At 40.8% G+C, this 27592-nt stretch overlaps 1 protein-coding gene across 1 annotated transcript; it reads left to right on the top strand.

Moving 5' to 3' along the window:
• The first annotated feature begins 5433 nt into the window (after positions 1 to 5433).
• On the top strand, positions 5434 to 24683 carry drd2l (dopamine receptor D2 like). Its single transcript, XM_034696989.1, has 8 exons — positions 5434 to 5442; positions 6568 to 6969; positions 12332 to 12441; positions 14887 to 15023; positions 20200 to 20417; positions 20747 to 20830; positions 21068 to 21431; positions 23565 to 24683. The coding sequence occupies exons 2-8, from the start codon at positions 6595 to 6597 to the stop codon at positions 23759 to 23761; spliced, it is 1485 nt and encodes a 494-aa protein (XP_034552880.1). The 5' UTR covers positions 5434 to 5442; positions 6568 to 6594; the 3' UTR covers positions 23762 to 24683.
• Positions 24684 to 27592: the final 2909 nt, after the last annotated feature.

Here is a 27592-nt window from a genome sequence, read left to right as displayed (position 1 = left end):
TGGCAATAATTCAACTTGTGCATGGCAATTGTTTTCATATGCATCGTCCGTGCACCAAGATGGTGGGTACCTTTTTTTTTTATTACTTACGTCTGCTTTGTACTCCATCCATATCTTTACTAATATCGTTTGTGGTCACGGGGGGCTGGAGCCAATCCCAGCTGACTTCAGGCGGTACACCCTGGACAGGTCGCCAACCTATCACAGGGCAAACATGGAAAGACAGACAACCATTCACTCAAACACTCACACGTACGGGCAATTTAGAGTGACCAACTAACCTGGCGAGCATGGGAGGAAGCCGGAGTACCCGGAGTGAACCCACACATGCATGGGGAGAAAATGCAAACTCTGCCCTTCTTGTTGTGAGGCAACGGCGCTACCATAGACTGTATAAAATATGGACGTAGTATCCGTGACGTCACCCATCTGTTCCTGAGGGCTGTTTTGAAGCAAATCGACGGCAGCAGCCATATTGGTAATGCGGAACTCAACTAGGCAGAGTGTGACGTAGTGTAAGCCTCTTAGCCAATGGCTGTGTGATCCCGACCGGGAGTCACGTCAGTCATGTCCTTATTTGGGCAAAAACTCGTAATCTTAATATCTTCTTAACCGTCACGTTAGAAAAAAATTCACCCCCCGTACAGTGTGTGCCATTAGAGAGATTAGCTTTGTAGGGCCAAGGCGTTTTTTGAACCAGGCTGTAAACATGTTTATTAATGCTGCAAAGATCGTCTTTTTCCCGTTCATATCTATGGGGTTTCCGGTGTTTCTGCAGCCAGCCTCAAGCGGATTTTCGATGTATTGCAGTTTATAGCACTTCCGCATTGGCTTCATCATTTGAGACCGGAGTTTGCCGCTTGGGCGCTACCCACTGCACCACCATGCAGCCTCTGCTTAGTGTTGCTAGGTTTCATTGCATCTTTACACATAAACTTTGCTGTTCTTCCTCATTACACCACGGCGCAGGCCTAATAGATGTATCTTGCTGGATAGTTTTTAATGCGCCTCTCCGTACAGTTTAAATCACACTGATTGTTTTGCAGTTGTTGCTCTCTCAAAGAAGATGCTCAATAAGTATGGGCACAGTGTTCTTCTATAGTGTTTGATGTGACAGACTGATTACACATCATCGCCACCTATTGGTCTGGAATGCTTATGTAGGTGTTTCAACCATTTCTGCATTGTCTTGGGGACTGTTATGTCCCCAAAGAGGGTCAGGGGATGAAGGAGAGTAACAATATATTAAAGCCAGGGAAAAATGGACAGGAACAAAGTATAAGCAAAGGGGTTTATTTCCAAAATTGATTGAGCAAAAGAAACTTCAACAAAATAGAAGCCAATCTTCCATAAACAGAAACCAACACTATTAACTAAAATGACGATAATCAAAACAAGAATGAAACCCGAAGTCTAAGGCCTCAAGAAAACACTCCTTCCACTGACGGAAGCACAAGTCTCAGGAAGATGTCGAAACGCACACGCAGCCAAAGGCCCACTGCCAGACTGCTACTGACACTGATTGTGAATCAAGTGCAGGTGTGCCCAATCACCAGCTGCTGCAGTGAAGCTGGGAGCACCTGTTGGGAGCACAGAGAGAGACAAACAAAACAACAAAAGATGATAATTATCATGCTCACATCATGATTATTTAGTTTGTGCAGATGATGACTTGTTTGCACATTATAAAAACGATCACCATGTTCGACTTCAGGGGCTCTACAGCATTGCCATATTATAGAAATAGGACGTATAAAGCACTTTTATAAGCACTCAAAGTTTCTTTACATGAAATGGAAAAAATAAAAGTAAAATAAATACAAAAAACAGAGATGGGGAGGGAGCAGAGGTCACGTGTTGTAGTCTTTTTTTGAAGAGGTAGATTCTGAGTTGATTTTTAAATGAGTGAAGAGAGTCAGAGTTGTGGATGTGTGAAGGGAGAGAGTTCCAGAGAGTTGGGGCAGCAATGCCAAAGGCTCTGTCCTCCAAGGTGCCGTGCTTGATCTTGGTGATGTGGGACAGGACATTAGCATCTGATGATCTGAGGTGGCGAGATGGGGAGTGGGGTTTGAGGTGGTCAGTAGGGTATGAGGGGGCGAGGTTGTCGAGGGCTTTGAAGGTGATGAGCAGGATCTTGAAGTTGATTCTGTGATGTATAGGGAGCCAGTGAAGTACCTGAAGGATTGGTTTGATGTGAGCTCTGGAGCCGGAGTGGGTGAGTAACGGGGCAGCTGAGTTCTGAACATATTGCAGTTTTTGGAGGAGTAGTCCAGTCTGGAGGTTATGAAGATAATACAATGAGTATAAATGAGTTAGCGTTTTAATGACAGTTCTGCCAAAACAAGCGACTTGTTTTGCAGCTGCAGCTTACTCCCATTATACTTCAATCTGTTAATAACTACTTTTTTATATAATCGTTTCCTCTAGTAATGTTCTAAAATTCATCTCCCAGACATCTCCTCTTTGACGACCCAGGATTTTAAAAGATGCTCAACAATAAATCAATTGTGAAATGATTTCTGATACATTTTCAGTCATGCAGCTTATGGATTTATCAACAAAAATGCTTGTTCTCACTCACTCTGCTTTAGATTGATGTATGGCATGATTTGACATTGCATGATGGGTCTCATTTCAACATGTCAGATAATATTTTAAGATAGATATACAGATATTTTACTGATCCAGTTTAAAACTGGCTTTCAGTTTCCTTCCACTCTAGTGGTACTTTCAGAATAAAACACAGCCTGAGTGGAGCTTTTCCTGTTCTGTCTTCTACTTCTTTTGTGTGTTTGTTATTTTGTAGATACATTAGTCATTAGCTGCCCTGTCATGCACCTCCACAAAATCACTCTTAACCTTCATTCAGGCTTGAATCGGAGTTCTTCTGTTGAGTGCTTGCCCTGCTTCTCACTCCTGTGCACCGCTGCCCTCAGAAGCCATTGGATTGACCTCCACCAATATGATGAACCTCATCAAGCCCTCCGCTGAGTCAGATCAGAGCTGTTTGAATTCAATAAATGTGCCACAGAGGATGAGGTCTTCTTCAGCTGCTTTGCCCTGTGGTGTGATGTCAAAAGGTTGAGTGGATCATTGATCTATTTGGCTGGAGTCATCTGGGGTGTTTGTTGATCAGTGATACACATCTCAGGTCAGGGTCACAGCAAAACACGGTGAGTGTGTGAGTGGGTGGTGTTTGATTGGCATAAACTCTCCCTGAATTTATTCATGACTTCGGAACTGACAGCAGAGTTTCACTTAGAAGTCAGGAGTCTGTTTCAGCTACCTGTAGCTAATAAATATGTAAAGCAGCTTTTTGCATGCTATTACACGGCCTGCTTGTTGGAGTAGATCAGAAAACAGTGACAGAGAGATAAGAAGTATCCTCATCTTGTGTCCTCTTTGCAGCAAAAGATGAGCCATCAACAGTGGATTACTAATGATGAGTTCAAACACAAGATCTATATGACATTCTTACTCTTACTGCTCTTACTCCTCGAGGCTTCTCTGTTTAAAAAAGGGGTATTATGCTTTTTTCAGGCTTCATATCGTTGCTCTGGTACCTCTGTTATAACGTTATTTAAAGCTCGTAAAAATACCTATTTTTCTCACACTGGTGTTTTAGAAAACCCTCATTTCAGCCTCTGTCTTAAATGCCTCGTTTTAGCTGCTGTCTCTTTAAGAACCCCTGCTTTACACCCCCCTGTCCTCTGATTGGCTAGCCCTCCAAAGGCCTGTTTGAGGTGCTGATCTAACTAACGGCCAAATTCCACCAGATGCGTGTCCCGTCCATCTCTGATCCGTCACAGCACCAGATCTGATAGGTTTCTATTCTAGTCAATGTGTTAACTTCCACTGGATCTGCTTAGTGCAATCTGGCTCTGGCTCTGATGATGCATAAATCACAACAGAGCAGCGAGAGCGGGACAGGAAGTCAGGCATCCAAACAAAACTAAAACATCTGGTTAATTTTCAGAATAAAACACTCTACAACAGCAAACCATCATAATAAGCGGCCAAAGGCCTGGAGTGAAAGGGTCAGAGGTTTTCAGAGGCCAGTGAAGACAACATGGATGAGGAGAGGAGTCAGATAATCCTTGATTCAGTAATTACCACGGGAAAACCTTGGTCTCATGACTCCAGCTGTCCAGTGGTCCTGCTACGTGCTGCAATCTGAAAGCACAGCCGGTTGTTGTTGATGGACGAGAGAGCACGGAGCAGGACCACAGAGACGGACCAGACACGGATTTAGTGGAAGTCAGATGTAAGGAGATCTTTATGCAATGACCTCATCATTTCAGCAAGTCTTGTGAAGATTTCTTGAAGATCAGTTTACACACAAATTCAGGGATTACAACAAGTCATGCATAACAAGCAATTTGAAAAACATAACACCTTTAGTACTAACTTCCAACCTTGTTACTTTATATCTATGTTTGAAATATGAGAAAGCATAGTAGCCCCTCTTTAATGAAAATGTTTACATGTGAAAATGCTGCAGTGCAAAATGATGCATCTCTGTACTTGTGGTCTTGAAGTTCAGGATGTAGTCAGGTTGTAGCTTTTTGATTTTCAAGCTTGAAAAGAAACCGCAGCGGACACTTCTGAAGGTCTCATGGCGTTGCTCCAAAATAACCCCAGGAAGCTGTAACTGAATAAATTTTAAATGATGCTTCAGTTGAATTTTGCCTCTTGAGTTTCCAGCGCCTCCTGCACTCTTCTGACTTCAAACATTTTTTTTTTATTTTGCTCCCTCATGCAAAACAGACCTGTTCTCAGCCTGCGTCTGACATTTTCAACAGAATCAATCAGTTTCTGTGCTGGAGATGAAGAAATACTGGGTGTCAAATGCAGGGAAACATTCTCACACTGCTCTTTCAGAGTTATCCACTTTTCAACAATCCTTATGAATGTTCAACAAACACTTGTTTGTCCCCAAAATGTGGACGAAACCCTGCTTCTGCTTCAGCTCTCATGCATGAATCTATCAAGTCCAAGGGCAGGTGTTAGGGACAGTTTGCGAGTATTCGTGCTGCCTTCTATTGTGCAAAGAGCTGCTCTGTCCTCGGCTCACTCTACAAATTGAATTAAAGCAATTATTCTGCAGTAATGGCCACAGTCGAGCCGCAGATTAGAGGTTAAATAGAGTTTCACTCTAATTTTCCACAGGGACAGTTTGCCTCACAGACAGCAGACAATGAATAATAGATACAAAATAGCAGTGCAATGAATAAAAAAGTAGTAATTATGAAGGCACGTGGGGAGCAAGGGTTAAAGGTTATGGAATTCGTCCTGCCTGTTTAACTTTGAGCTCAAAGACTTTTACTTTGGAGAGTTTTACAAACATCCATGGGTTGAAAATCTGTAAAGCAAGAGTCTTGAATGTTGCAGGTTTACTGTTTAAAGTTTAGACGTGACCAGAGCCCCTCGAGTCCTACAAAGGTGATCGCCGTTGTCCTGTGCACATGAATTAACCCCTTGTGCACTCACGAAAAGTCGTTTTGGATGCCGTCATGTGCCATCAAAAATAGAAACTATGCATTTTGGCTATTTGTTCATGAAAATAACTCTGCAGTACATTTTTAAAACATAGGTGTCATCATCACCTGTCGCCAAACACACTCTTTAAGACAATCAAACAGCAGCTTGAAACAAAAACCCCAGATTGGTGCAAGCTACTTTATTTTACACAACTTTACAAGAGGTTAAGTTTTACCTTGGATGTACGCTCAGTGACATCACCAGTTAGTTTCAGAAGAGGTGTTATGTAGCGCAAAGATGGTGGTCGCCAAATTGGAAATGCTGACTCGCTCTGACTTCCCTTTACTGAAGAAACCCTTAGAAAGATGAAGTCGAGGTCTTTGCAGTCAGCCCCAAGTCAACACTTGAGGAAGTGAAGTTTTTTTGCACTCCACTGGCATAAATATCTATAGCTTAAGAATACATCTATCATTTATGATAGAACCAGTCTTGTTTTGTGGGTTTCTAAAACAAATAGACTATAACAATAAGAGGAACAGGTAAGTTCTAGGGCAGGAGAGACTTGGTGCTCCTTACCATGAAAAAAAAGTGTGTATTTATCAGTTTTGGTATCACTTGTCCAAAATGAGTTTAAGAACATCAGCTTATCCAATAGCATCCAAAATCCAGTATTACACATTCCTAATTTCAACAGATGAATTGATTCGAGCTGTGCAAGGTCAGAGGCAGAAGCCCAAATTTCCCTCCTTACTTTTGAGCTGCATCCTCTAGAGCAATGTGTCAGAGCTCCATTGGCAGAAACTAAATAGAAAATCTAAGAGACACTTGTCTCTGTTTCGGACCTTGATTCTGACCTTGCGGGGTTGTTTGTATTCATGTGTTGCCTTGCTGTGGTGAGACTAAAGACAAATTTCCTGCCCTTGTGCAACGTTAACCTTTTCTTGTTTTTCTTCTTTACGCTGATGTCAGACTCAGGAGCTAATCTTTATCCGATCTCTCTTAAACCATGTAACATCAGACTTTCATGGTCCATTCATCATTCCTCATTGTGTTTCTCTTTTTCCCCTTCATGTCGTCATTCTTCAGGTCGAACATGTCCAGCGGAGCAACATCATGACTGTGCTCAACAAGTCACACGAGACCTCCCCTCCCTCCTTCCCCTTCTCCTCCCTCCAGCACAATTTCTCCGTCTTTGTCACCCATGAACCCTCATACTCCCCCCTCTCCTCCCTCACTTCCCCCTCTCCCTCCTCTCTGACCTCTACAAACTGCACCAGCCCTCCCTCCTCCTCCTCTCCTCCGTACAACTTCTACGCGGTGCTGCTGGTGCTCCTCATCTTCTGCGTGGTGTTCGGGAACGTGCTGGTGTGCGTGGCCGTGTCGCGGGAGCGCGCTCTGCAGACCACCACCAACTACCTCATCGTGTCGCTGGCTGTGTCCGACCTGCTGCTGGCCACGCTGGTCATGCCCTGGGGGGTCTACCTTGAGGTGTGTGTGAAGTTATACGTGTTTTCTTCGTTTTTTTTCTGTGCTCAATTTGTGTGCTTCAGTATTCAGTCAGCAATCTCTTTTTCCTGTTTGCAAGCAAGAAAAAAAAACACTCAGCTCGACACATTAGGGACTAGATTCTGATCAAAACTTTATGACTCTTGTGCTTTTTGCTGCTCAAGTTTTGATCCTTCTTCACTAAAACCCATCAAAGAAGTGCAAGCATATCAGATTGCAGAGCAGCAGTTAGAAATGACAGTGATGTATTATGCATAGCAGATTTACGCCTTTGATGTTTAAACTAAAATGCATCTACAGCTGGGCTTCATTATAAATCAATACTTTGTTGACTGATAAATTATTAATGTAGCTGCAAGGATCAGCCAATGAATCTGTTTCCATCTACAAAATAGTTCTGGCTTCTACTTTAATAATAAACTTGTCACATCAGTCATTTTTCAGGGAAAACATGCTTGCTTATTCCTCGTGTATCCACTTGGCTCAGGTCTGTTACCAAAGACCTTGGTGGAGGCAGATGGTTGTCTAACATGAGTCTGGTTCTTCTTGAGGTTTCTGCCTGTTGAAAGGAGTTTTTTCCTTGCCACTGTAACTAGCTAAATACTCTGCTCATGGTGGATTAAGATGAGATAAGACTGAGTCCTGTCTGTAAGAGGGGACTGGATCTTATCCTGTCTTGATGTTGGGTCTTTATTAATAATTTAACTTAAGGTGCATTTCAACCAAGATAAGTGCGAGTAGCAAAGCTGTTTCAACACGGCTTTAAAATCATTTTTAACTCAAAAAGCTGTGGCAGAGGTCGGCCGGTGTTTTGGTTTAAACAGCGACCCTGTTAACTGCAGACTTTCAGACGGATGCATCACTCATAAGTGTTTTTAGACGATCATTAAATATCTGATGAGGATATTTCGAAATCTTAATTAAAGAGTAGTATGCATTCCCAGGAACTCCCTCTGCGTTTCAACAGCTGTGTAAACTCCACAAACTCTGACACGTTCAGCTGAAGGTCTCCAGTTTACAGGGTCACTTTTACAACCATAACACCGGGAGAGATGCAATTGCGGTGGGCTGAGGGAAGACTACTGTTACAAAGCGGTTAAATCAAGTGAATCACAGATTCTTCTTTTGAAAAGTACACACACATACAAAAAAGATAGAACAAATACAAACAAATGAAAGAAAGAGAAATCAAGTGAATCACAGATGTGTGTGATGTTATTATGGACGGCGGGCAGAATAAAAACACTGCGTTAATCTACCAATCAGACACGTTCAGCATTGCAGGCCCTGCCCCCCGAAAGCCCCGGGACCATTGAAAAGTACTAACCCCCTAGTAGGGGCTTTTTAGAGGGGAGATTATCTACCCCTGAACTAAATTTAGACCCTGGGTCCACTGGTCTAAACGCACGTAGTTTCATGGTAAAGTCCCTAGTTCTGAGGTAAAGTTCCTCCAGTGTACGGTCTAGAACTGCTCTGTTTGGAAAGCCTTTGAGATAATGTTTGTTGTGATTTGGTGCTATATAACTAAAGATTGAAAGATTGATTGAAAGAAGGAGCCACTCTCTGAAGAAACAACCATAAACTTACTTGAATAAACAAAGTTAGACTTGTTTGGATGTATAGATGAGTGACAGTGTCGTGTGATGATGCTTGCAACAAAGTCACAAAGGCCAGACAGGCAGGCTTCTGTGACTTCTGAAGGTCCCACCCAGCTGAGCAGGCACAGCCTTCCACTCACATGCCATCTCCAGGCAAGACAAGGCCAAGGGAAATGTATTTATATAGCACATCTCATCCACAAAGGAAACTCAGTATGCTTCACACGTATAGAACCTGCGAGCAGCAGAAGAAAGAGAACAGTAGAGCATGACAGGCATGCAGAATGGGAGGGGTCCTCACATGCCTCAGTGTTGCTCTTTCAATATCAGCAGCTCATGGCAACATACTTACTTATAAATGTTTAAGACACACTTTTCTCAATGTAGGCACTCAGAATTCTGAATTGCTTACACACAGTTTAAGAAGCATAAATGCACTTCTCTCCTAAAAAGCTTGCCCGGTGATTCAGGGTCAACAAAGTCCACTTTCCACAGAAGTACATCTCAAAATGTTCTTCATAAGGGAGCACTGCTTTGCTCCTCCGGCTGTGTGTGAGAGTGTGAGTCAGGTCCAGCACTCTAATGCAGGAGGGAAGAGAGAAACCAGTCAACTGATTCACCTGTGCCATGTTACTCTGACACCGCTCCCACAAACCACTCCATCACCTCTCTCCCCTCCACCGCAGCCTGTACCATACACCACCACAACACAAGTAACATATAGCCTTTGAATGTCTCAGAGATGTCTCAGAGGTGTGATGGTGGGAACAAGTGGGCTGCAATTGGAGGTAGCAGCAGAAACATAACAGAGGGGAGACCATATCACTGTGATTAGATGGAGCGGGACAGAACTGAGTGTGTGTGTGTGCTTGCGTGCGTGCGTGCGTGCGTGCGTGCGTGCGTGCGTGCGTGCGTGCGTGCGTGCGTGCGTGCGTGCGTGCGTGCGTACGTGTGTATGTGTGAAATAGCAACAATGATAATGATAATAATTATGATAAGAACAACAATAATAATAATAATAATCACAACAATAATAATAATAATAATAATAATAATAAAAACAACCACAACAATAATAATAATAATAATAATAATAGTAGTAATAATGATATTATCATTATTATTATTATTATTATAAGAATAATGATGATGATGATATTTTTCTTAACAATGTTACAAAGTGCTTCCCAACAAAAATGCAGAATAATAAAAAGCAGATAGCAGGACAGACAGGAAAAACAGGACATCAGAAGACAGAAAAATAACCATGATTTAAGGGTTCCTTAAAAGCCTTCGTTATATAAGAAGGTTTTGAGAGACGATTTTAAAGCAGCTAAGGTTGTGGACTGTCTTGTTGTAAATGCAAAAACAGAAATTTGCATGAGAGAAGCTGAACCAAGCAAATGTTATGTTATTACGCTTGGAAAAGCAATCTAAAAGACTACAGATTGATATTCTCACAGTCAATTAGTCGACTAATGAAATAAATAATTGTACACTGCACGCCTGGATACAGAAAACAGGAGAAGGATCATTATTGAACACATGTCCACAGGGAAACGTGCTCTAGATTAAACTAAAAAAAAACACAGCCACTCACTCGCTCTCTGAGTTAATTTAATCCTGTAATAATAAAGATGCCATCTGCTCACTTTCTGCTCGCTTTTTCATCTGTGTGTGCACGACTGACTGTATATCTGATGGACGACACACCTCCATCTCTTTTCATTGTGAGAAGTGAAGCCAAAATAATGCCTCTATGGGTGATGACATTGAACTGGGGGGTCAAGGCATGGCTGGTAAGGCAACGGGACTGATGTCACATCCCTTCCCCTAACCTAAACACACATTAAACTTCCTGATAAAATGTCAAAGATCCCCAGAGCGGTCCACAGCAGAACAGATTCTTGTGTTGAGTTGAAGTAGACACTCATGCTTATGGAAAGTCCAGTGAGTTTGTGTCAGTGTTCATAATGTTTTCTCTAGTTGTTACTTCTCTATCTTACTTATCTAGTAGATGCAGCAGCCCGAATTTGCCAATGGAGCTTTTAATCAATCACCATTTTTTTTTGGGGGGGGGGGGTATTTTTGCCTTTATTCCACAGGACAGCTGAAGAGAGACAGGAAATATGGGAAGTAGAGAGTGGGGGAAGACATGCAGGAAATAGTCGACCGGTTGGGAATCGGACTGACGACCCCTGCGACGAGGACTGTAGCCTCTGTATGTGTGGCGCTTAGACCGCTAGGCCACCAGCACCCCATCAATCACGATTATAACATTAAAGATTAATCTTGATTGGAGGTAAATGCTACGACAGCTTGCACGTTTGATAAAAATTTGCAATGTAATTTAATTTTTAATCTTGATCCAAGTTCCATCTGTTATAATGAAGGAGGTGGGATTTAAGACTTATACTGCAGCCAGTCATCAAGAGGAGCTCTAAAAGTTTTGGCTTCACTCAGGGAGAGGCTGTTGCTCTGTCCATTACTTTGTTCAGTCGATGGTCTGCACCATTCTGTGTTGGCTCCACGGACTGTATAAAATATGGACGTAGGATCGGTGACGTCACCCATCTGTTTCTGAAGCTCTGTTTTAAGGCCAATCGGCGGCAGGGGCCATATTGCTGCTGTCAAGCGATTGTGACATAAAGAGGCGGAGTTTAAGCCTCCTAGCCAACAGCTACAGTGTTCCCGCCTGTCAATCAAGTCAGCTGTGCCTCTCATTGGAAGACTTGTAATCTCAGTATCTTCGAAAGTACCACGTTAGAAAAAAATTCACCCCCCATACAGTGTGTGCTGATCAAGAAATGAGCTATCCAGACTGCACTCGTGTTTTGTACCAGGCTGTAAACATGTTTATTTCTGCTGTAAAGATCAGCTTTTTCCCATTCATGTGTATGTGACTTCTGGTACTTCCGGAGCCAGCCTCAAGCGGATCCTCGATGAACTGCAGTTTTTAACACTTCTGCATTGGACTCATATTTTTAGACCGGAGGTTGCCACTTGGTTGGCTACATTTTCCAATCCTTTTGCAGCTTTCTACATTCAAGCCTCTGTTTTCACAGAGTGTAAGAGGACAAAAGTTCTTGAATTTTAAAACTCAAGATAATTAGTTCATTACTGAATTGATAAAAGCAGCACATTTTAGAAGATTGAATCAGGAAAACGTGTCTGGCATCTTTACATTGTTATCAGTTATCAAACGTGCTGCAGATTTCATCCTGATTAATACTAATAGGCTCTTATTAGTTGTAATCAGTTCCAGCTCAAGGCTCTCCTCTCCATGCCAGTGATGGTGAGAACAGTTTCAGTGCAGATCCCAGAAACGTACTGAATAAATTAAAGCAACCTTGAACAATCACATCAGTCTTTATATTTCTGAAAATAACAAACTCTATGAAACATTAATGTCAGAGGGTAAAATAATGATAACGATCCATTATTTCTAATCTAACCAGAAAGCCATTATCCTTTTTTGATTGTGATAATGGAGATGTAAATGTTGTGTCAAATTCTTTGGGGGTAAATTGGGTCACTTTCGAATAAAATCCTGCAAATAGACTGAAACACGAAGCAAGCTCTGGGAAGCTTGGTTAATATTAATGCTGCTTCTGCAGTATTGTAACATATCGTACAGCTTTAAATGTACAAACTGAGTGTGGAAAGTAAAGTCCTTTAGAAGATAGAGATTAATCTGCAGGAGAAGGGAGAGTATCTTTGTCTGAGCTTGTGTTTTTTTGTTGAAGGTGGTGGGAGAGTGGCGCTTCAGTCTGATCCACTGTGACATCCTGCTCACCCTGGATGTCATGATGTGCACCGCCAGCATCCTCAACCTCTGTGCCATCAGCATTGACAGGTGGATTATCCCTCTGACTTTACTCTGTCCTTTTTCTCTCTTAATAATGCTTCTTTTTATCAGACTTCTAACTCAAACTCTTCATCTTTCTCGCTTTTCTTACAATTGATCTTTGCCTCCTAATCTTCTTCCCAGCAGGACTTGAAGTTAGTTGATCATAGATTATTTCAGTGAGTTTTTTTATCTAGAATAACTAAGCTGACAGTGCATCAATACATCACTTCTGTACTTTCTGAATTTCATCTTACATTGATCTTGATTGATGCAGTTAAACAAAGAGCTGACAACACTCAAGAGCTGTAAAAAAAAAAGAATGCACACGTCCATTGAAAATTTCAAAGATTGATCCATCATCCAGCAGGACAGACACTTCACACACTGTAGTCATCTGTTTTATTTCCAGCAGGTGACGACAGACTTCCTCTGCGTCTTTCACATTACCCTCTGCAGTCATTGGAGTTTGTTCTTGGTGGTTGAAGGAGAGCAGGATTTGTCGTTCTACCTGTCGCCCTCTTAATGGGTCTGAGGGGAGGTGACCAGACATGCAGTGTGTAGAATGCCTGCAGCTTTGTCCTAATAACTCAGACAAAGTGACACATTGAGGCCGCAGCAGTTTGGTGGCGTGGAAGTAGGTGCAGTAAGTCGTAAGAATAAAGTTGCTTTTAATTGCTTTGTCCGAGCGGTAGACGATAATAAATGCAGTGCAGTGGGAAAGCTGTCTTGGCTTCATGCCTGAGTTGTTTTAAAATGAAGTTGTAAACGCAAGGTTAGAGTGCTGGCAACTTTAATTTAGGGGATTTAATTCCCATCAGATTAGCAGTTTAGAAGGCGTAGTACTTCTCAAACACAGTCTCCTTAAAATGGTAGAGTAATGAGATAAAGCAGCATAATCTTAGATAAAGTTATCACTTCGAATGTGTCTGCTGTGTAATTATTACCATTAGATTTAAGCCATGATAAGGGAAAGGATGTATAAATTAGTGTCTCCTCATCATGTCCTTACTAATACAGCAACTTTTAAGACCCCTGTAAGGCTCCTGAGGAAGTTTGTGGTTGTCTTGAGTTTGGCGCCCCCTAAAGGAGACGTGTGAAGTAATTGGCAGCAAGGGTTTGTCCAGTAGACGTAGAATGCAGAGTGATCACAGCCTGATCAACTAACTAATTTTTTTAGTTTTACCTTATGTAAAGTGACTTTGAGTACTTAGAAAAGCGCTATATAAATTCTATGAATTATTATTATTATTATTATTACTGGGAGAATTTGGAGTGAGTGGACAGAGTTTGAGAAGGAGTTTTATTTATCCTTTAAGGCCTTTTTTCCTTATAATAAACCCTTGTCCACTTGATACTGTATTACACGTCATTTAAAACATATATGTAAGGGGCGCTGGTGGCCTAGCGGTCTAAGCGCCCCACATACAGAGGCTACAGTCATCGTCGGTTTGATTCCCAGCTGGTCGACCATCTCCTGCATGTCTTCCCCCTCTCTCTATTCCCCCTATTTCCTGTCTCTCTTCAGCTGCTGTATCAAATGAAGGCAAAAAGGCCCAAAATATAACTTAAAAAATATATATATATACGTATATATTTAGGTGCATTTTGACCAAGAGTTCCAGGGTCTTTTAGCCCCCAGAACTACTTTCCCTGGAACTAAAAGGTTCCTGTGCCCCCATTGTTGTCTGCGCTTCGACCGCTGAAGTCCGCTGGTAGATTGTGCAAATCAGGCCAGTGACGTATTGAGAAATAAATTATATTAAATAATATTTTGAATAAAAACTAAACTAGTATGCATTCCCAGGAACTCCCTCTGTGTTTCAACAACTGTGTAAACTCCACAAACACCGTTACGTTCAACTGAAAGTCCCAGGACCTTTGAAAAGTACTACCCACCAAGCAGGGGCTTTTCAGGGGGGAGATTATCTACCCCTGAACTAAATTTAGACCCTGGGTCCACCGGTTGAAATGCACGTAGTTCAGGGGTGAAGTCCCTGCGGTCGAGAAACGCCTTTTCATGCTCTTTTGTGCAACTCTTATTTTGTTTGGTAATGTTGGAGCAACCTGGAACCACAATTGTCTTTGGAATCAATAAAGTTCTATCTTAATTTATCTTTTGAACTTTTGAGGATAATAGCTGCACACTGAAGAAGACTGCTCACACCAAAACTCATAACATAGATCCCTTATTGGTTTTGACAAGCGCTCAGCGCGTCTTTGTTCTTACATCTGTGACAGCTTTGGTTTGTTTGAGAAGAGTCTGTTTGTTCTCTGCAACAAATGCCTGAGTTTATCTTAAAATATGTGGGAACATGACAACAGGATAATAAAGTCAGAAGATACAAAAACATAATAACGTAATCCATATTGATGTCTGTGTTCAAACACAGGCACTAGAAGCGAGAGTGTGTGTGCGAGGCGTCCTAAAGTATGCTTTATGTGCTGTTGCAGATACACAGCGGTGGCCATGCCGATGCTCTACAACACCAGATACAGCTCCAGGAGGAGGGTGGCAGTGATGATCGCTGTGGTGTGGTTCCTCTCTTTCGCCATCTCTTGCCCTTTACTGTTTGGACTCAACAACACCGGTAACATCTGTGTAATCCACAGTACAGTCTAATGTTGTGTTTACACCAAAAGTATGAGGAACTTTGACTCCAAGGAGCTACTTTCTGCATGAATTTACGGTCCTTCAAGCTCTCTGTTGTTTGTATTAACACAGAGCTCCAAAGACCAATGAGGATTAGGAGAACTATTCTGCTAAATGTTAAAAAAAAAACTCCTCAAAATGCTTTGCGTACTAGACCTGTCATAATTATTCACCATCAAAAGTTCCACTCTTAAATTTCCTGAAGTACTAACCCCTGAGAAGGAGCTACAGGGAGAATTTGAGGGTTAATAAGTTCTATTAGGAACAAGAAAAATAAAAAAAAATGAACATTTGTGACACAGGATTGTTTTTATCTCCTCAGACTTTTCTTCCGACTTAGCGATGGAGTTCTACTTCAGCACAACAGCCACATGCTGTTTATAATAAGCATTCTCAGTCTTACTTTAATCCCCCACTCACACAATTTGAAGGTGCATCCTTAAATCTCTAGTTCTCTAAACTGCATCCATTTATCTCCAACTTTTGTCTTATCCTTGCATCTTAATCCCTCCCCCCAGAGATGCAGGAAGAGATGCAAGGAAATGAGGGAAGAGAGTAAAGCAATTAGGAAAATGGGTTTAAGAGACATGAGACATTCTGTCCTCATAAGCAACCCGTAAAGTTGCATCTATTTGTGCTGACGGCGTGAGCTGACCAACAGCTTTTAGTGTCTGCACATGTGCACTGTTTTCATTCTAATAACACACACACACTAAGTGCTTTGTCTTTATGTGTTAGCTGTTTAACAAAAACCTTCACATGAAAACAACCAACAGTCTGTTTATGCTCCGGTGATGTTGTGAAGTATCAGTGAAGTCCAATGTGCTGCAGCGTCCGGTCAGTGAGTGACATTTGATACAGGGGTGTGTCTGTCAGTTAAAAGACCCCTGTGAACGCTGCTCACATGTATCCTCGCTTATCACTCCTCTGATTTCCCTTCTCTCTCCTCGATCCTCTCTTCTACCAGCTGCAGTTAGAGCTCTGGGACGCTCTTTGGCATGGCTGGTCTGTAACTACTTCAGGTTGAGTGGAGGACTGAGGAGACAGTATTTAAGAGATTAGAGACGCAGAGAAAAACTTCTCTCTCTTTGTCTCCACTGTCCAATTTCCAACAATCTTACACAAAAATGCAGCCTCAGCATGAAGCATTTTTTCCGCTGCTTTGACTGAGTTTGTCTGAGCAAGCTCTCCGGGTCCAGCATACTGCTGCAAAGAGAAAGAGATAAATCGCCAAACAGATGACACTTGTGCTAATTAACTCTGTCACTGCTCCGACAAACCACTCCCTCACATCTCTCCCCTGCGGGCGAGTCAGTTTTCTCCTGTAGTCCTTTAAATGAATCATTGTGAAAGAAAAAAAATCACACTTGGTTAAACTGCTTAAAGCCCAAGTCCAAGCTCAGCCTCAACAAAGGGGGGCACGAAAACAATAACAAATTCATTAATTTGAATTGAATGGTGGAGTCATTTATGCATATTTACTCACTGTTACAATGAAAAAGCTGTGAAAACTCAAAATTTCAAGGCAACTGTCTGCACTAGATTTTTAAGTTTTGAGGCTAACTAGAAATCTTACATTTGAGACAACTGATTTGTTTTTGTTGATATAACTTATCGTTCATATGTAGTGTAACTTAAAGTTTTGAGTTCTACATACTAAGAAGTTAAAGTTGTGCCAACTTATTATTTTGAAAATGTACTTTTGTTACTGCACGTTTTCCCACTTGCAAGGTAGGTAGCTAATGTTCAAGGCGGCTAACTATTGGTAATGACTATGCCTTATTAAATTGAATAACTAAACAAATTAAAGTTACATTAACCAGTAATCAACTCACCATCAATTGACCAACTGCAAAGCTAGAGTTTCAATACAATACTCAAACAGAACACTCACCTTTAGGGTGATAAATTCCACACAGGACAGGAGAGATGGCGCCACATGTGGGAAATTGAAAGTGTGGAAGACCCCTGTAGATTTGAGTTGGAGACCCCGTTCTTTCCCTGAAGTATACTCAAATAATTTATCCTAGACTCAAATCCATAATTTCAAGTTTTGCCAACCTAACTTATGAAATGAGACCAACTTTAATTAATACAGGTAGATGAGATAACTACTTTGATGTAGTTTGCAACAAAATGGAACATTTTTTGTTTACTTAACCAAAAAAACATTTTCAGGCTAACAATTTTAAGTTTTTGTTTTTACAGTCCTGTCTAAAGACCACCTGACCCTTCATATGTACTGCACTGTAACATCCAAGCTTAAATCCGTCGCTGTGTAAGTTTTAGAGGGCAGAGGGTTGTGTGTCTCATGAAAGAGGTTTTAGGATTCTCCTTCCCCCTTTATATAAAAGCTTTGTAACAGGTGCATCCTCTACCGTAGAAGCCATTGGGGATAATAACCTTGTTTTGGTTCAAGGATTTTATTCAATGTTGTGCTGCTTGGTCCTAAATGGGCCCTTGGGAACTGTTTTTAAGTATGGAGGTTAGGCACAAATAGTCTTCGTTTTTAATTTATGCTATTTTGGAGAATCTGAGATTGGCTAGTTTAAACCTGCAGCTGTTCTTGTTTTTGTTTTTATGTTGCAGTGTTTTGTTTTCAAGCCATCTTCTCTCAGGTGTAATTTAAAAAAGGGGAAAACACAAGTCACCGATAGAGCAGAATGTAGACTTTTTAATGCAAACACAGCTGCTGAAATCTCCTCTTCCATCTGTTCCTGAATTAAATTTCCGATCTTTGATGAGAAGGTAAACAAATTCAGTGCATCTGCTCAGTCAACGCTCCTCAGCAAACCTGCGCACATTAAACCTGGATATCCATTGGCACAGACACACAGACGATTCGGTAACATATTTCCATATGTTCTAATCGAGAGAACGACAGGTGACGCCTGCACTGCAAACAAGTGGGCACACATAATCCTCGGTTGGGTTGTTGTCTCACAAAAGGAGCAAGAGTGAAGATGCTTGGCGGCTAACCTCTGACTTAATGAAGCTATGAGGGGGGACTTCAGCTTTGAATGTGCTCTTATTGAACTGAAGGGAAAACACTTGAGAATGAGTAACGGACAAAAAGTTATGTAAGAGTAGACGTCCTGCAGTCGTGACCAAACACAGCAACACACTGAGAGATATTTCACTCTCCTCGGGACCAGATTGCTCATAGATTACATCATTATGATGGGAAATACTTGTTATGTGGATTCCTCTTAGTTGCTATGATACTGTTTTTACCTGGATGATCGAATTACTGTAGAATGCAAAGTAGATACATCCTGCAAGTGCAAACAATACAAAATATAACTTCCAAAACTCACATAAACACAGCATTTCAGTTGTTTCAGGCAGCAGATGTTTGTCATTCATTTCTTGCGTGATTATATACGACAAGAATTTCCACTTTTTCTTGTACTGTAAGGATCTCTTGTCCAATGTCGCCCTTAAAACGTAGGTGTTATGTAGAGTTATATGTTGTGTATATAACTTAAAGTGTAGAGTATATGTAATTTAAGAAAAATACTACAATGTCTGCTCTGTCTGGAGGTACTCAGAAATGATGAACATTTAAGAATCCATATTTTCAAAGATAATTGAGCAAAGCTCAGACCTTTAAGTGAGATTGTTTTATCATCTGCTGATTTAAAATGAGCTCCAAATCAAAACCCTTTGAGTCTTTTGGTTCACTTATTTTAAAGTAGACTTGTTAGATTTTTTATATCAGTAGACATTTGAATTGCTGGGTTCAACAATGTGACATTTTTCTTGGTTGTGAATATAGATCTATATATCCCTTTTCCTTTTTTGACACAGCTAAATTAGATTTGTTTCTTCTTTAGCAAAAACCTTCTTGGCCACTTCTGCAGGACGTGATATTTCTGACTCATGCGTTGTAAAACAGGTTTACTAAAAATTGCTGTATAAAATTAAACAAACTGAGAAGTTATTAAAAATATCGACAAAGAAAAATGACTGCTCTAGTCGCTTTTAACTTATATTTCCACAAACAACAAAACTATAAAAAACCAAACAAAGCTACAGTTAGAAAATATGTTGCTCCTTGTCCTGCTCAGATAAAAACGCACATGCTCAGTTGCTCCCATTTAGCAGCACCAATTACCTGCAGAATGAAAATTAAAGGTGCACACACTTGAATTACTATATGTCTCTAACATCAGGAATAATGTAAAGCGAGTGAGTTGTCATGTCTTCAGAACGACTCAAGACCCTGCTGCTTCAGATTGAGTCCTGCTCACCCTGTTGGGATTCTAATTTGCATAACCACCCCAACTAAAGACATAAGATGTTGACACAAAATATGAATTTAAAGATAATCGGATTAAAAATGGATTGATTTATCCCGCTGAGAAAAACAGTCACTCTGATACCATGGCAATTAATTCTTATCAGCCCCCTTGCCGTGCCAATTAACATTGAGCTGAACATTTCAATTCACAATCAAGCCGGACAGCTGTAATGTTATTGACATTTCTGTTGACAGCTCTCCTTCCCAGAGCTTTACAGTCGATACACACCTTTAAACATAAATGACCAAAATAGCTGTTCCTATCTCTACTGCCTATGGCTCAAATTCCTTTGTAGCAACCTGCAACTAAGAAGTGCTTTCACCAGCTCTGCTGTCTTTCACTGGATTGTCAGACAGGATGTTGCTCCACTCTCTGCTGTCAGAGATGGTTGGGGCTCAGTAGCTCCTCAGTCTACACCCAACCATCAATTAAGAATGCTAACAGGAACTTTTGCCACAGTGTCAACAGGCGGTGAAATATGCTGCTTATCACAGATTGATTCTATATGAAATGTAATCAGGTTGGCCCTAGTGTCGCTTTTGCTACTGAGAATTGATTGCTGTTGTCATGGGGTTTTGACCAATTAGAATCGGGTATTTAACATAGCCAGGTAGCTTGTAAGAAAGCTGGGTAATAAGATAAGAAACCCATCTTCTGCTGTAACATATAAACATTAGATAAGTATTTATCGCTCCCTCATTATTCATCTCTAGAATTGAAGCAAACATGAAAGAATGAACTAAAATGGTCTCTGAAAGTTGACTTCAAGTATTCATTATTTTCGTTATTCTCTCTCTTCGTCTGCATTAGCCAGCCGTGAAGGCACCACATGCAGCTTTGCTGATCCGGCCTTCGTGGTGTACTCCTCCGTGGCCTCCTTCTACGTCCCCTTCATAGTGACTTTGCTCGTGTATGCCCAAATTTGTGTGGTGCTGCGCAAACGAGGAAGACGCACTGCCCCTCCACGCAGACAGGGCCTGCACACGCAGAGTGCTGCTGAGTTGGGAGAAGGTCACAGACACAGGAAGGTAAAGTCTCCAAAAACATCCAAAGACCAGTTTTTTAATCCACTAATTTCACTCACTGTTCCATAAAGCAAATGTTCTTCATTTTGACATAAATAAATATGGTCTCTCTGGTCCATGCTGAGTTTGTTTGAGCCACTGAAAAGATCCACACCAACTATCATTCTGTCAGTGTGTTCCTGCTCTTGCTGAAGATGTGTAATGTTTAAGCAGAGTGAAACGTTTGAATTCATGTTTTGAATATTTTTCTGTCTTTAAAAATTCAGTACCAGTCCTGTTTTTTCCCTTGAATAAAATTCCTGTTATCATTCTGTGATATCCTTCCCTTTCAGAATAAGTGTACACAACCAGAGGATGTGAAGCTGTGCACCCTGATCCTGAGACCTGCCACAGCCGCCCCACAGCGCAAGAAAGTGGTAATTATTGGACTGCAGTACAAATAGGCTCTTTCTATTCACTGTCAGTCTCCTGTCTATCAGTCTGCTTCTTCTGCAATTTTCTCTGCTCATTTCTGTTGTGTTTCTTTATCTTTATCAATAAATGTTGCTCTGAGTTTTTCTTTTTTCCTTTTTTAAATCGTTAAAATCCAGCGTTCACACCTTTTGTTTTTCCCACCACCCTAACCCTCATCATTCCTCTCCCTTGCATGTCAGACCCTGGTAAAGGAGGCAGTGGTCCACCCCCTCGATGTGGAGCCTGGTCGGTTCCTGCCACAGTCCGAGCAGAGCCTGGCTCTCCCTCCTTCTGCTCCTGCTCCCCAGACCTCCTCCCATCCGGGGCGGGCCAGGATCTCCTTGGCCATCTCAGTTGGACCTGCACCGGTCCACCCCTCAACGGTTACACGATCCGCCCTGCTGCCTCGCCCTCCCACGCTTGAGGACGGCATGAGGGGCCGGGAGGGATGGAGGGAGCGCAGCGGGGGCAGAGAGAGGTGGGGGATCACCAAGGAGAGGGTGAGAGGGAGGCTGTCGCAGCAGAAGGAGAGGAAGGCGACGCAGATGCTCGCCATTGTTCTCGGTGAGTAAAAGAAAGTGCAGACCTAGAGGAGAGTTTGACCTGGCATGCATTCTCAGTACACTTTGTCACTTTATCACAATATTACAAAACTGCCTTAGCTTACTCCTGAAAACAAACTACATGAATATGCAGATGGTTCATTTGAAAGAGCACTTTGTTGATTGTTAACTTCAGCTGCATTCATAAAGCTGATGCTGCTGTAGGGCCCACAAAAAAAAACATCAAGAAGAAGAATGATTCTTTCTCTTTATTACATGGCTGAGCTTGAGTTATCCAGGTGTTACCAAACTTATTAGCCTGGGGTATCCCCACTGAGCTGTTCAGTGAATCCATGTACACCTTTGAAAGTTCTAACTTATGTTCTAATGTCTAATAGTACTGGTTTAATAAAAGTGGATCATGTAGAGGCATTTGTCATTCTATTGAAGTTCCAAAAGGATTCTGCTAATAGTGCACTACTTCCACTTGACAGAAAACTGAATGTCCCAATAATGAATGAATTAAAAAACAGTTAATGCACTCATTTTAAGAATACTGCTGCTAAAGTGTATCCAGCCCTTTATCCATCTGTTTAAACATGTTTTTCTTATTTTGAACTGATTATTATGACAATCTCTTTTAATTAGCTATCTCAACAATTAATCTTACTTTAAAGCTCCTGTGAGGAGTTTTTAGCTGGTTATGAAACAGACTGAAATTTATATTGATGACTCTGTAGAAGTATGGCGATTAATGTCAAGTTATTTTTGATGTCTGAGACCACTGGCGGGGTTAGGTGTCACACTGAGTGATCAGTTTTATGCTGCTGATACAGCGTTTATTCACAAGAACAACCAACACAGGGCGCCCCCTGTGGACAAAGCAGACCTTACTGATTTTGTCCAGAGGGGGCGCCAAAATGTGAGGTGAGTTTGTAGCATTTCCCGTTTTCAGTTTTTCTATCTTACGCTTGTAGGATAAGATAAGATAAGATAGGATAAGATAAGATACTCCTTTATTTGTCCCACAACGGGGAAATTCATGGAGTTACAGCAGCAAACAAAAAGGGGTTCAGCACAAGAGTTTAAACAAGAATGTATAAAGAAAATAAATGTTCATCAAAGACAACAGATTGGCCATAATTCTTCTGTCAGCCACCACCTCCACACTTGTAGCATTTTTAGTTGCTGTATCTTTCATTTGTAGTATATTCAGTTGTTGTATTTTCTGTTTGTAGCATTTTTCTGTTCTTGTATTTTATTTCTATATAGCATTCACAGTTTTTCTTTGTTATATTTGTAGCATTTTTAGTTTTGTATTTCATGTTTGCTGCATTTTCAGTTTTGTATTTTATGTTTATGGCATTTTCAGTTTTGTATTTTATGTTTGCTTCATTTTCAGTTTTGTATTTTATGTATATTTTGTATGTTATGTTTGTTTTATGTGGACCCCAGGAAAAGCAGCTGCTGCGTTGGTGGCAGCTAATGGGAATAAAGGAAAGGAAAGAAAGAAAGAAAAATCCACATAAACTGAAAGTTGCTTAGTGAAGCTTTAAGCTAACTATATCACCCAGTTATGCATTATATTTAGCACACTATGTTAATTTATTCAGCACTCTGTATTAATTTTTCAACCTATGATTTTTCACCTGAAGATAATTATTTCATATCATACTATTAGTCTATTTTTATCTTATTATTTCAACCTTTCATTTATTGCCTAACTGTTTCAAATATAACATCTCTTACATGTAGCTAATTAAGTTCAACATGACATGAAGCAAACTATTTCAACCATTAACCTAAAATAACACTTTTAGCTAATTATTTCTACCATCACTTTATCACTTTAAAAAAAATGTTTGAAGTTATATTTTTGGGGCATTTTTGCCTTTTAAGGGACAGGACAGCTGAAGAGAGACAGGAAAGGGGGGAGGACATGCAGTAAAAGGTCAAGGCTGGAATCAAACATGCGACCCCTGCAATGAGGGCTTTAGCCTCTGTATATGGTGCATGCGCTTAGACTGCTAGGCCAATGGCGCCCACACTTTATCACTTTTAACCAATTATTTCAACATTTAATCTTATAATTTAAGATTATTAATGAGTTAATTCTCTTCCCTTCACTGATCCACTTCTCATCCATGACCCTAAGGTGTGTTCATCATCTGCTGGCTGCCTTTCTTCCTGACCCACGTGCTGAAGGCCCACTGCAGGAGCTGCTGTATCTCCCCCTCACTGTACAGCGCCGTCACCTGGCTGGGATACCTCAACAGCGCCGTCAACCCTGTCATCTACACCACGTTCAACATCGAGTTTCGCAAAGCCTTCATCAAAATCCTGCATTGCTGAGAGACCCTTCAAGTGTGTGGGAATAAAAACAGCCTGAAGCTCGCTCTAGGTCAGAGGTGAGAGATTAAAGATGGGGAGTTAGGGGTGGCGACTGAAGATTGGACAGCTGATTACGCAGTTGATACAAACATCCAGAGAAGCTGAAGACAAAAGAAAATGTAACCAGCAGTTAAGACAGGACTGAGAAGATAAAAGAAGACAGAAACATGGCACACAAAGAGAATAAAGAACTACTTCTTCATCGCTGAAAGAGAGTGCTTGAAAAATTAAAGACAGCTACCAGAATCTCTCACAAGCAGGAGTTGTTTATTGGGTGAAAAAAGACACCGAGTCGTGTGGATAGAGTCTGAAAAGAGAACATTTGAGGACTGCGAATCTCTCCACAGAATCCCAACTAACAGACTCCTCACTCTTGAGTCCCACAGACATGACTGTTTTTCAAGTGCTTGATTTTTGTCTGAATTGTTGTTGTCTTTCCTTTTTAATCTTCACAAAGAACATCCTGTTTTGTGTCCGCATGTGCTCGTCTCTCTCGCCTCTGGAGGCAAGAAGCAAAGACTTAAAATCCTTGGTGTTAGAGTCGATCACCATGAATTGGTTCTATTTTCCTGGCAAAGGCTCAGCCAAGTTTGAAGAACCACTGAAGTTTTATCAAAGTAGAGTTGTTGCTATGGTGATAAAGTGGAGATACAAAATCAGCAGACAGTTCACAGAGCCTTTAGTGAAGGTAGTGTGTACATTGCCAGATTTTAACTCCTGTGCATACATGTTGGTGCCGGGAATAATAATGTTACTGGTAAAGAAGAGGGTCACAGGTTATGTGTGGCCATTTGAAATGGTAGTACAAATTTTAAAGACTTCTTTCATAGCTCATAATTGATCAGAATTACACAAAATAAATCAGAAATCCTGTATCTCCAAAGGTGTTCAGTCTTTGGTGTATTAGAATTGAAATCAAATGAAAAATAATTCACACACATGTCTAAAAACTGATTAAATTGCAGTGGAAACTCTTGAAAACTTTAAAAATTAAAACATTTTTCTCATTTATTGATGACATTGCTGCTGCATAGACTAAGAGGTCCCCATCACTGTGTAATGAGGGTACTGAATACAGATGATATTTGGTAAAAAGTTGGTATTCAAACAAGTCTCTGTGCACACTGAGGATTTTAGCTAAGCCTTATTTTATTAAAATCCTTTGGCCTTCATATCAAAATTTTCCAAATCTCACAATCTGCTTTCCACCAGGCCTGTTGTCTTACCAAGGTTAGTGTGTGTGTCTTTGTGAAACAGTGATTAAAATGTTGAATATTTAAAAGAAAAAGCCTTTGGCATCCATGCCCCTGAAATATCTATTAATGCATTACTTAAAGCTCATGTGAGGAAATTTCAGATGGTCATGAAAATGACTGAAATTAATACTGCGGCCTCTCTATGAGCTACAAAAGCAAACAACACCATCAGCATAAAGATTTACTTTATTTTTATTTTTTAATGTCTGAAACCTCTGTGGCAGGGTAGGTGCAATGTCGAAAGAGCAGTGTTGCACATTTTCTGTGGCAAATATTTGTGGTGATTGATACATTTGTATGGTGGCACTGAAGGGCAAAACACAACCACATTTCACAAACCACAGCGACATTACAGAAAACACAACATTTCACAAAACACAACATTTCACAAACCACAGCAACATTACAGAAAACACAACAACATTACAGAAAACACAACATTTCACAAAACACAACATTTCACAAACCACAACAATATTTCACAAACCACGGCGACATTACAGAAAACACAACAACCTTACAGAAAACACAACAACCTTACAGAAAACACAACAACCTTACAGAAAACACAACAACCTTACAGAAAACACAGCATTTCACAAAACACAACATTTCAAAAACCACGGCGACATCAAAGAAAACACAACATTACAGGAAACACAACAACATTTCACATAACACAACAACATTACACAAAACACAACAACATTACAGGAAACATAACATTTCAGGAAACACAACAAAATTTCACAAAACACAACGACATTAAAGAAAACACAACATTTCACAAACCACAATAACATTGCACAAAACAATACATTTCACAAAACACAACAACATTACACAAAACACAACATTTCACAAAACAGAAAGGTCAGGGACAACACTTTTGTTTCTGACTGGACAGAACCTGATAGCTTGACGTCATTTCCTGTTTCTATTACCACTACTCAGCTGAGTCCCAGCCAAGCGGCAAACTCCGGTCTCAAACGATGAAGCCAATGCGGAAGTGATATAAACTGCAATACATCGAAAATCCGCTTGAGGCTGGCTGCAGAAACACCGGAAACCACATAGATATGAATGGGAAAAAGACGATCTTTGCAGCATTAATAAACATGTTTACAGCCTGGTTCAAAAAACGGCTTGGTCCTACAACGCTAATCTCTCTAATGGCACACACTGTACGGGGGGTGAATTTTTTTCTAACGTGACGGTTCAGAAGATATTAAGATTATGAGTTTTGCCCAAATAAGGACATGACTGACGTGACTCCCAGTCGGGAACACACAGCCATTGGCTAAGAGACTCACACTACGTCACACTCTGCCTAGTTGAGTTCCGCATTACCAATATGGCTGCTGCTGTAGATTTGCTTCAAAACAGCTCTTAGGAACAGATGGGTGACGTCACGGATACTACGTCCATATTTTATACAGTCTATGGTCCCAGCACAAATTTTAAACTGAGTTGAAGGAATGGAAGAGGAGATGGAAATAATAAAGGAATATTTTGACAAAAGATAAACATGCATTGTAGCCTAATACTCCTTTGGTGTAGTCTTCACATTAGGACATCCTCCGGTCTCGGAGTCAGGGATCAGCCCTCAGTTGAAAAAGCATCAGGTCTGTTTGACTTCACTTTTTCAGTCAAAATTTTCACTTTTTTCATTTTTTGTGTCAAAGGCAAAATATTCACTTTTATATATCTATATATACAGTATGTATAAATATGTCTTTTTTTTCTCTCTCAATTTATACAGTAGGGTAGAGAAAGGGTACGCCCCCCACCCGGAAAGAAAACCACCTTTCCTACAAGTTACTCAAGTTTTCTTCACAAATGGGATAAGTAATCTGATTACATGTAATATGAATGCTTTGGGAGAGTACTTCATGTATAAGACACACTATTAATAATTTTTGTCATCTATAAAGTAAGCGTCCTATTAACACAAACCTGCACCTCTGCAACTCCAAGTGACTCCCTCCAGCTAAAATCTGTAGAAGCACAAAAATACTATGTGACCATTTTACATTTGGATCAAACAAATGAGTGTAATTTGTAAGATACTGAGTTAAAGTGCTGGTAGTAGCTTTTTCTTTGTACATTTGCACCTTTATCTTTATTTCCTAACTAGCTAGCTGTCCCCCCTTGTCTCTAGACTTTATGCTAAGCTAACGGTTTCCAGCCAAATCTTTGTACATACCAGATATTTGAGTGGCATCAACCTTCTCATCATCTAACTAGATGTGTGTCTTTGCATTTTATAAGACTTGATAGCTTCACCTTGCTACCAAATCATACACAGATCAAGCCCCGACTGATAGAACGTTTCACTATGACATGGTAAAAGTTTGCTTTACTTTCTCTCACTGGCAACTTTATTGTCCTGTCAGTAAATCCCTCTGATGCACCTCTGCACAAGATCAAACTGTTCCTATTAAGCTTCTAATACTGTTGCACCCTGGGAGCTGCACTGGTCCTCCTCTCCTCCCCTGATTGATAGCACAGAGAGCAGAAGCTGGCAGACGTGTGT

The sequence above is a fragment of the Notolabrus celidotus genome, chromosome 12 (genome assembly GCF_009762535.1).
Source record: "Notolabrus celidotus isolate fNotCel1 chromosome 12, fNotCel1.pri, whole genome shotgun sequence".
Taxonomy (NCBI): domain Eukaryota; kingdom Metazoa; phylum Chordata; class Actinopteri; order Labriformes; family Labridae; genus Notolabrus; species Notolabrus celidotus.
Note: the sequence above shows the minus strand (reverse complement) of the source record. Positions and strands in the feature narration are given on the sequence as shown.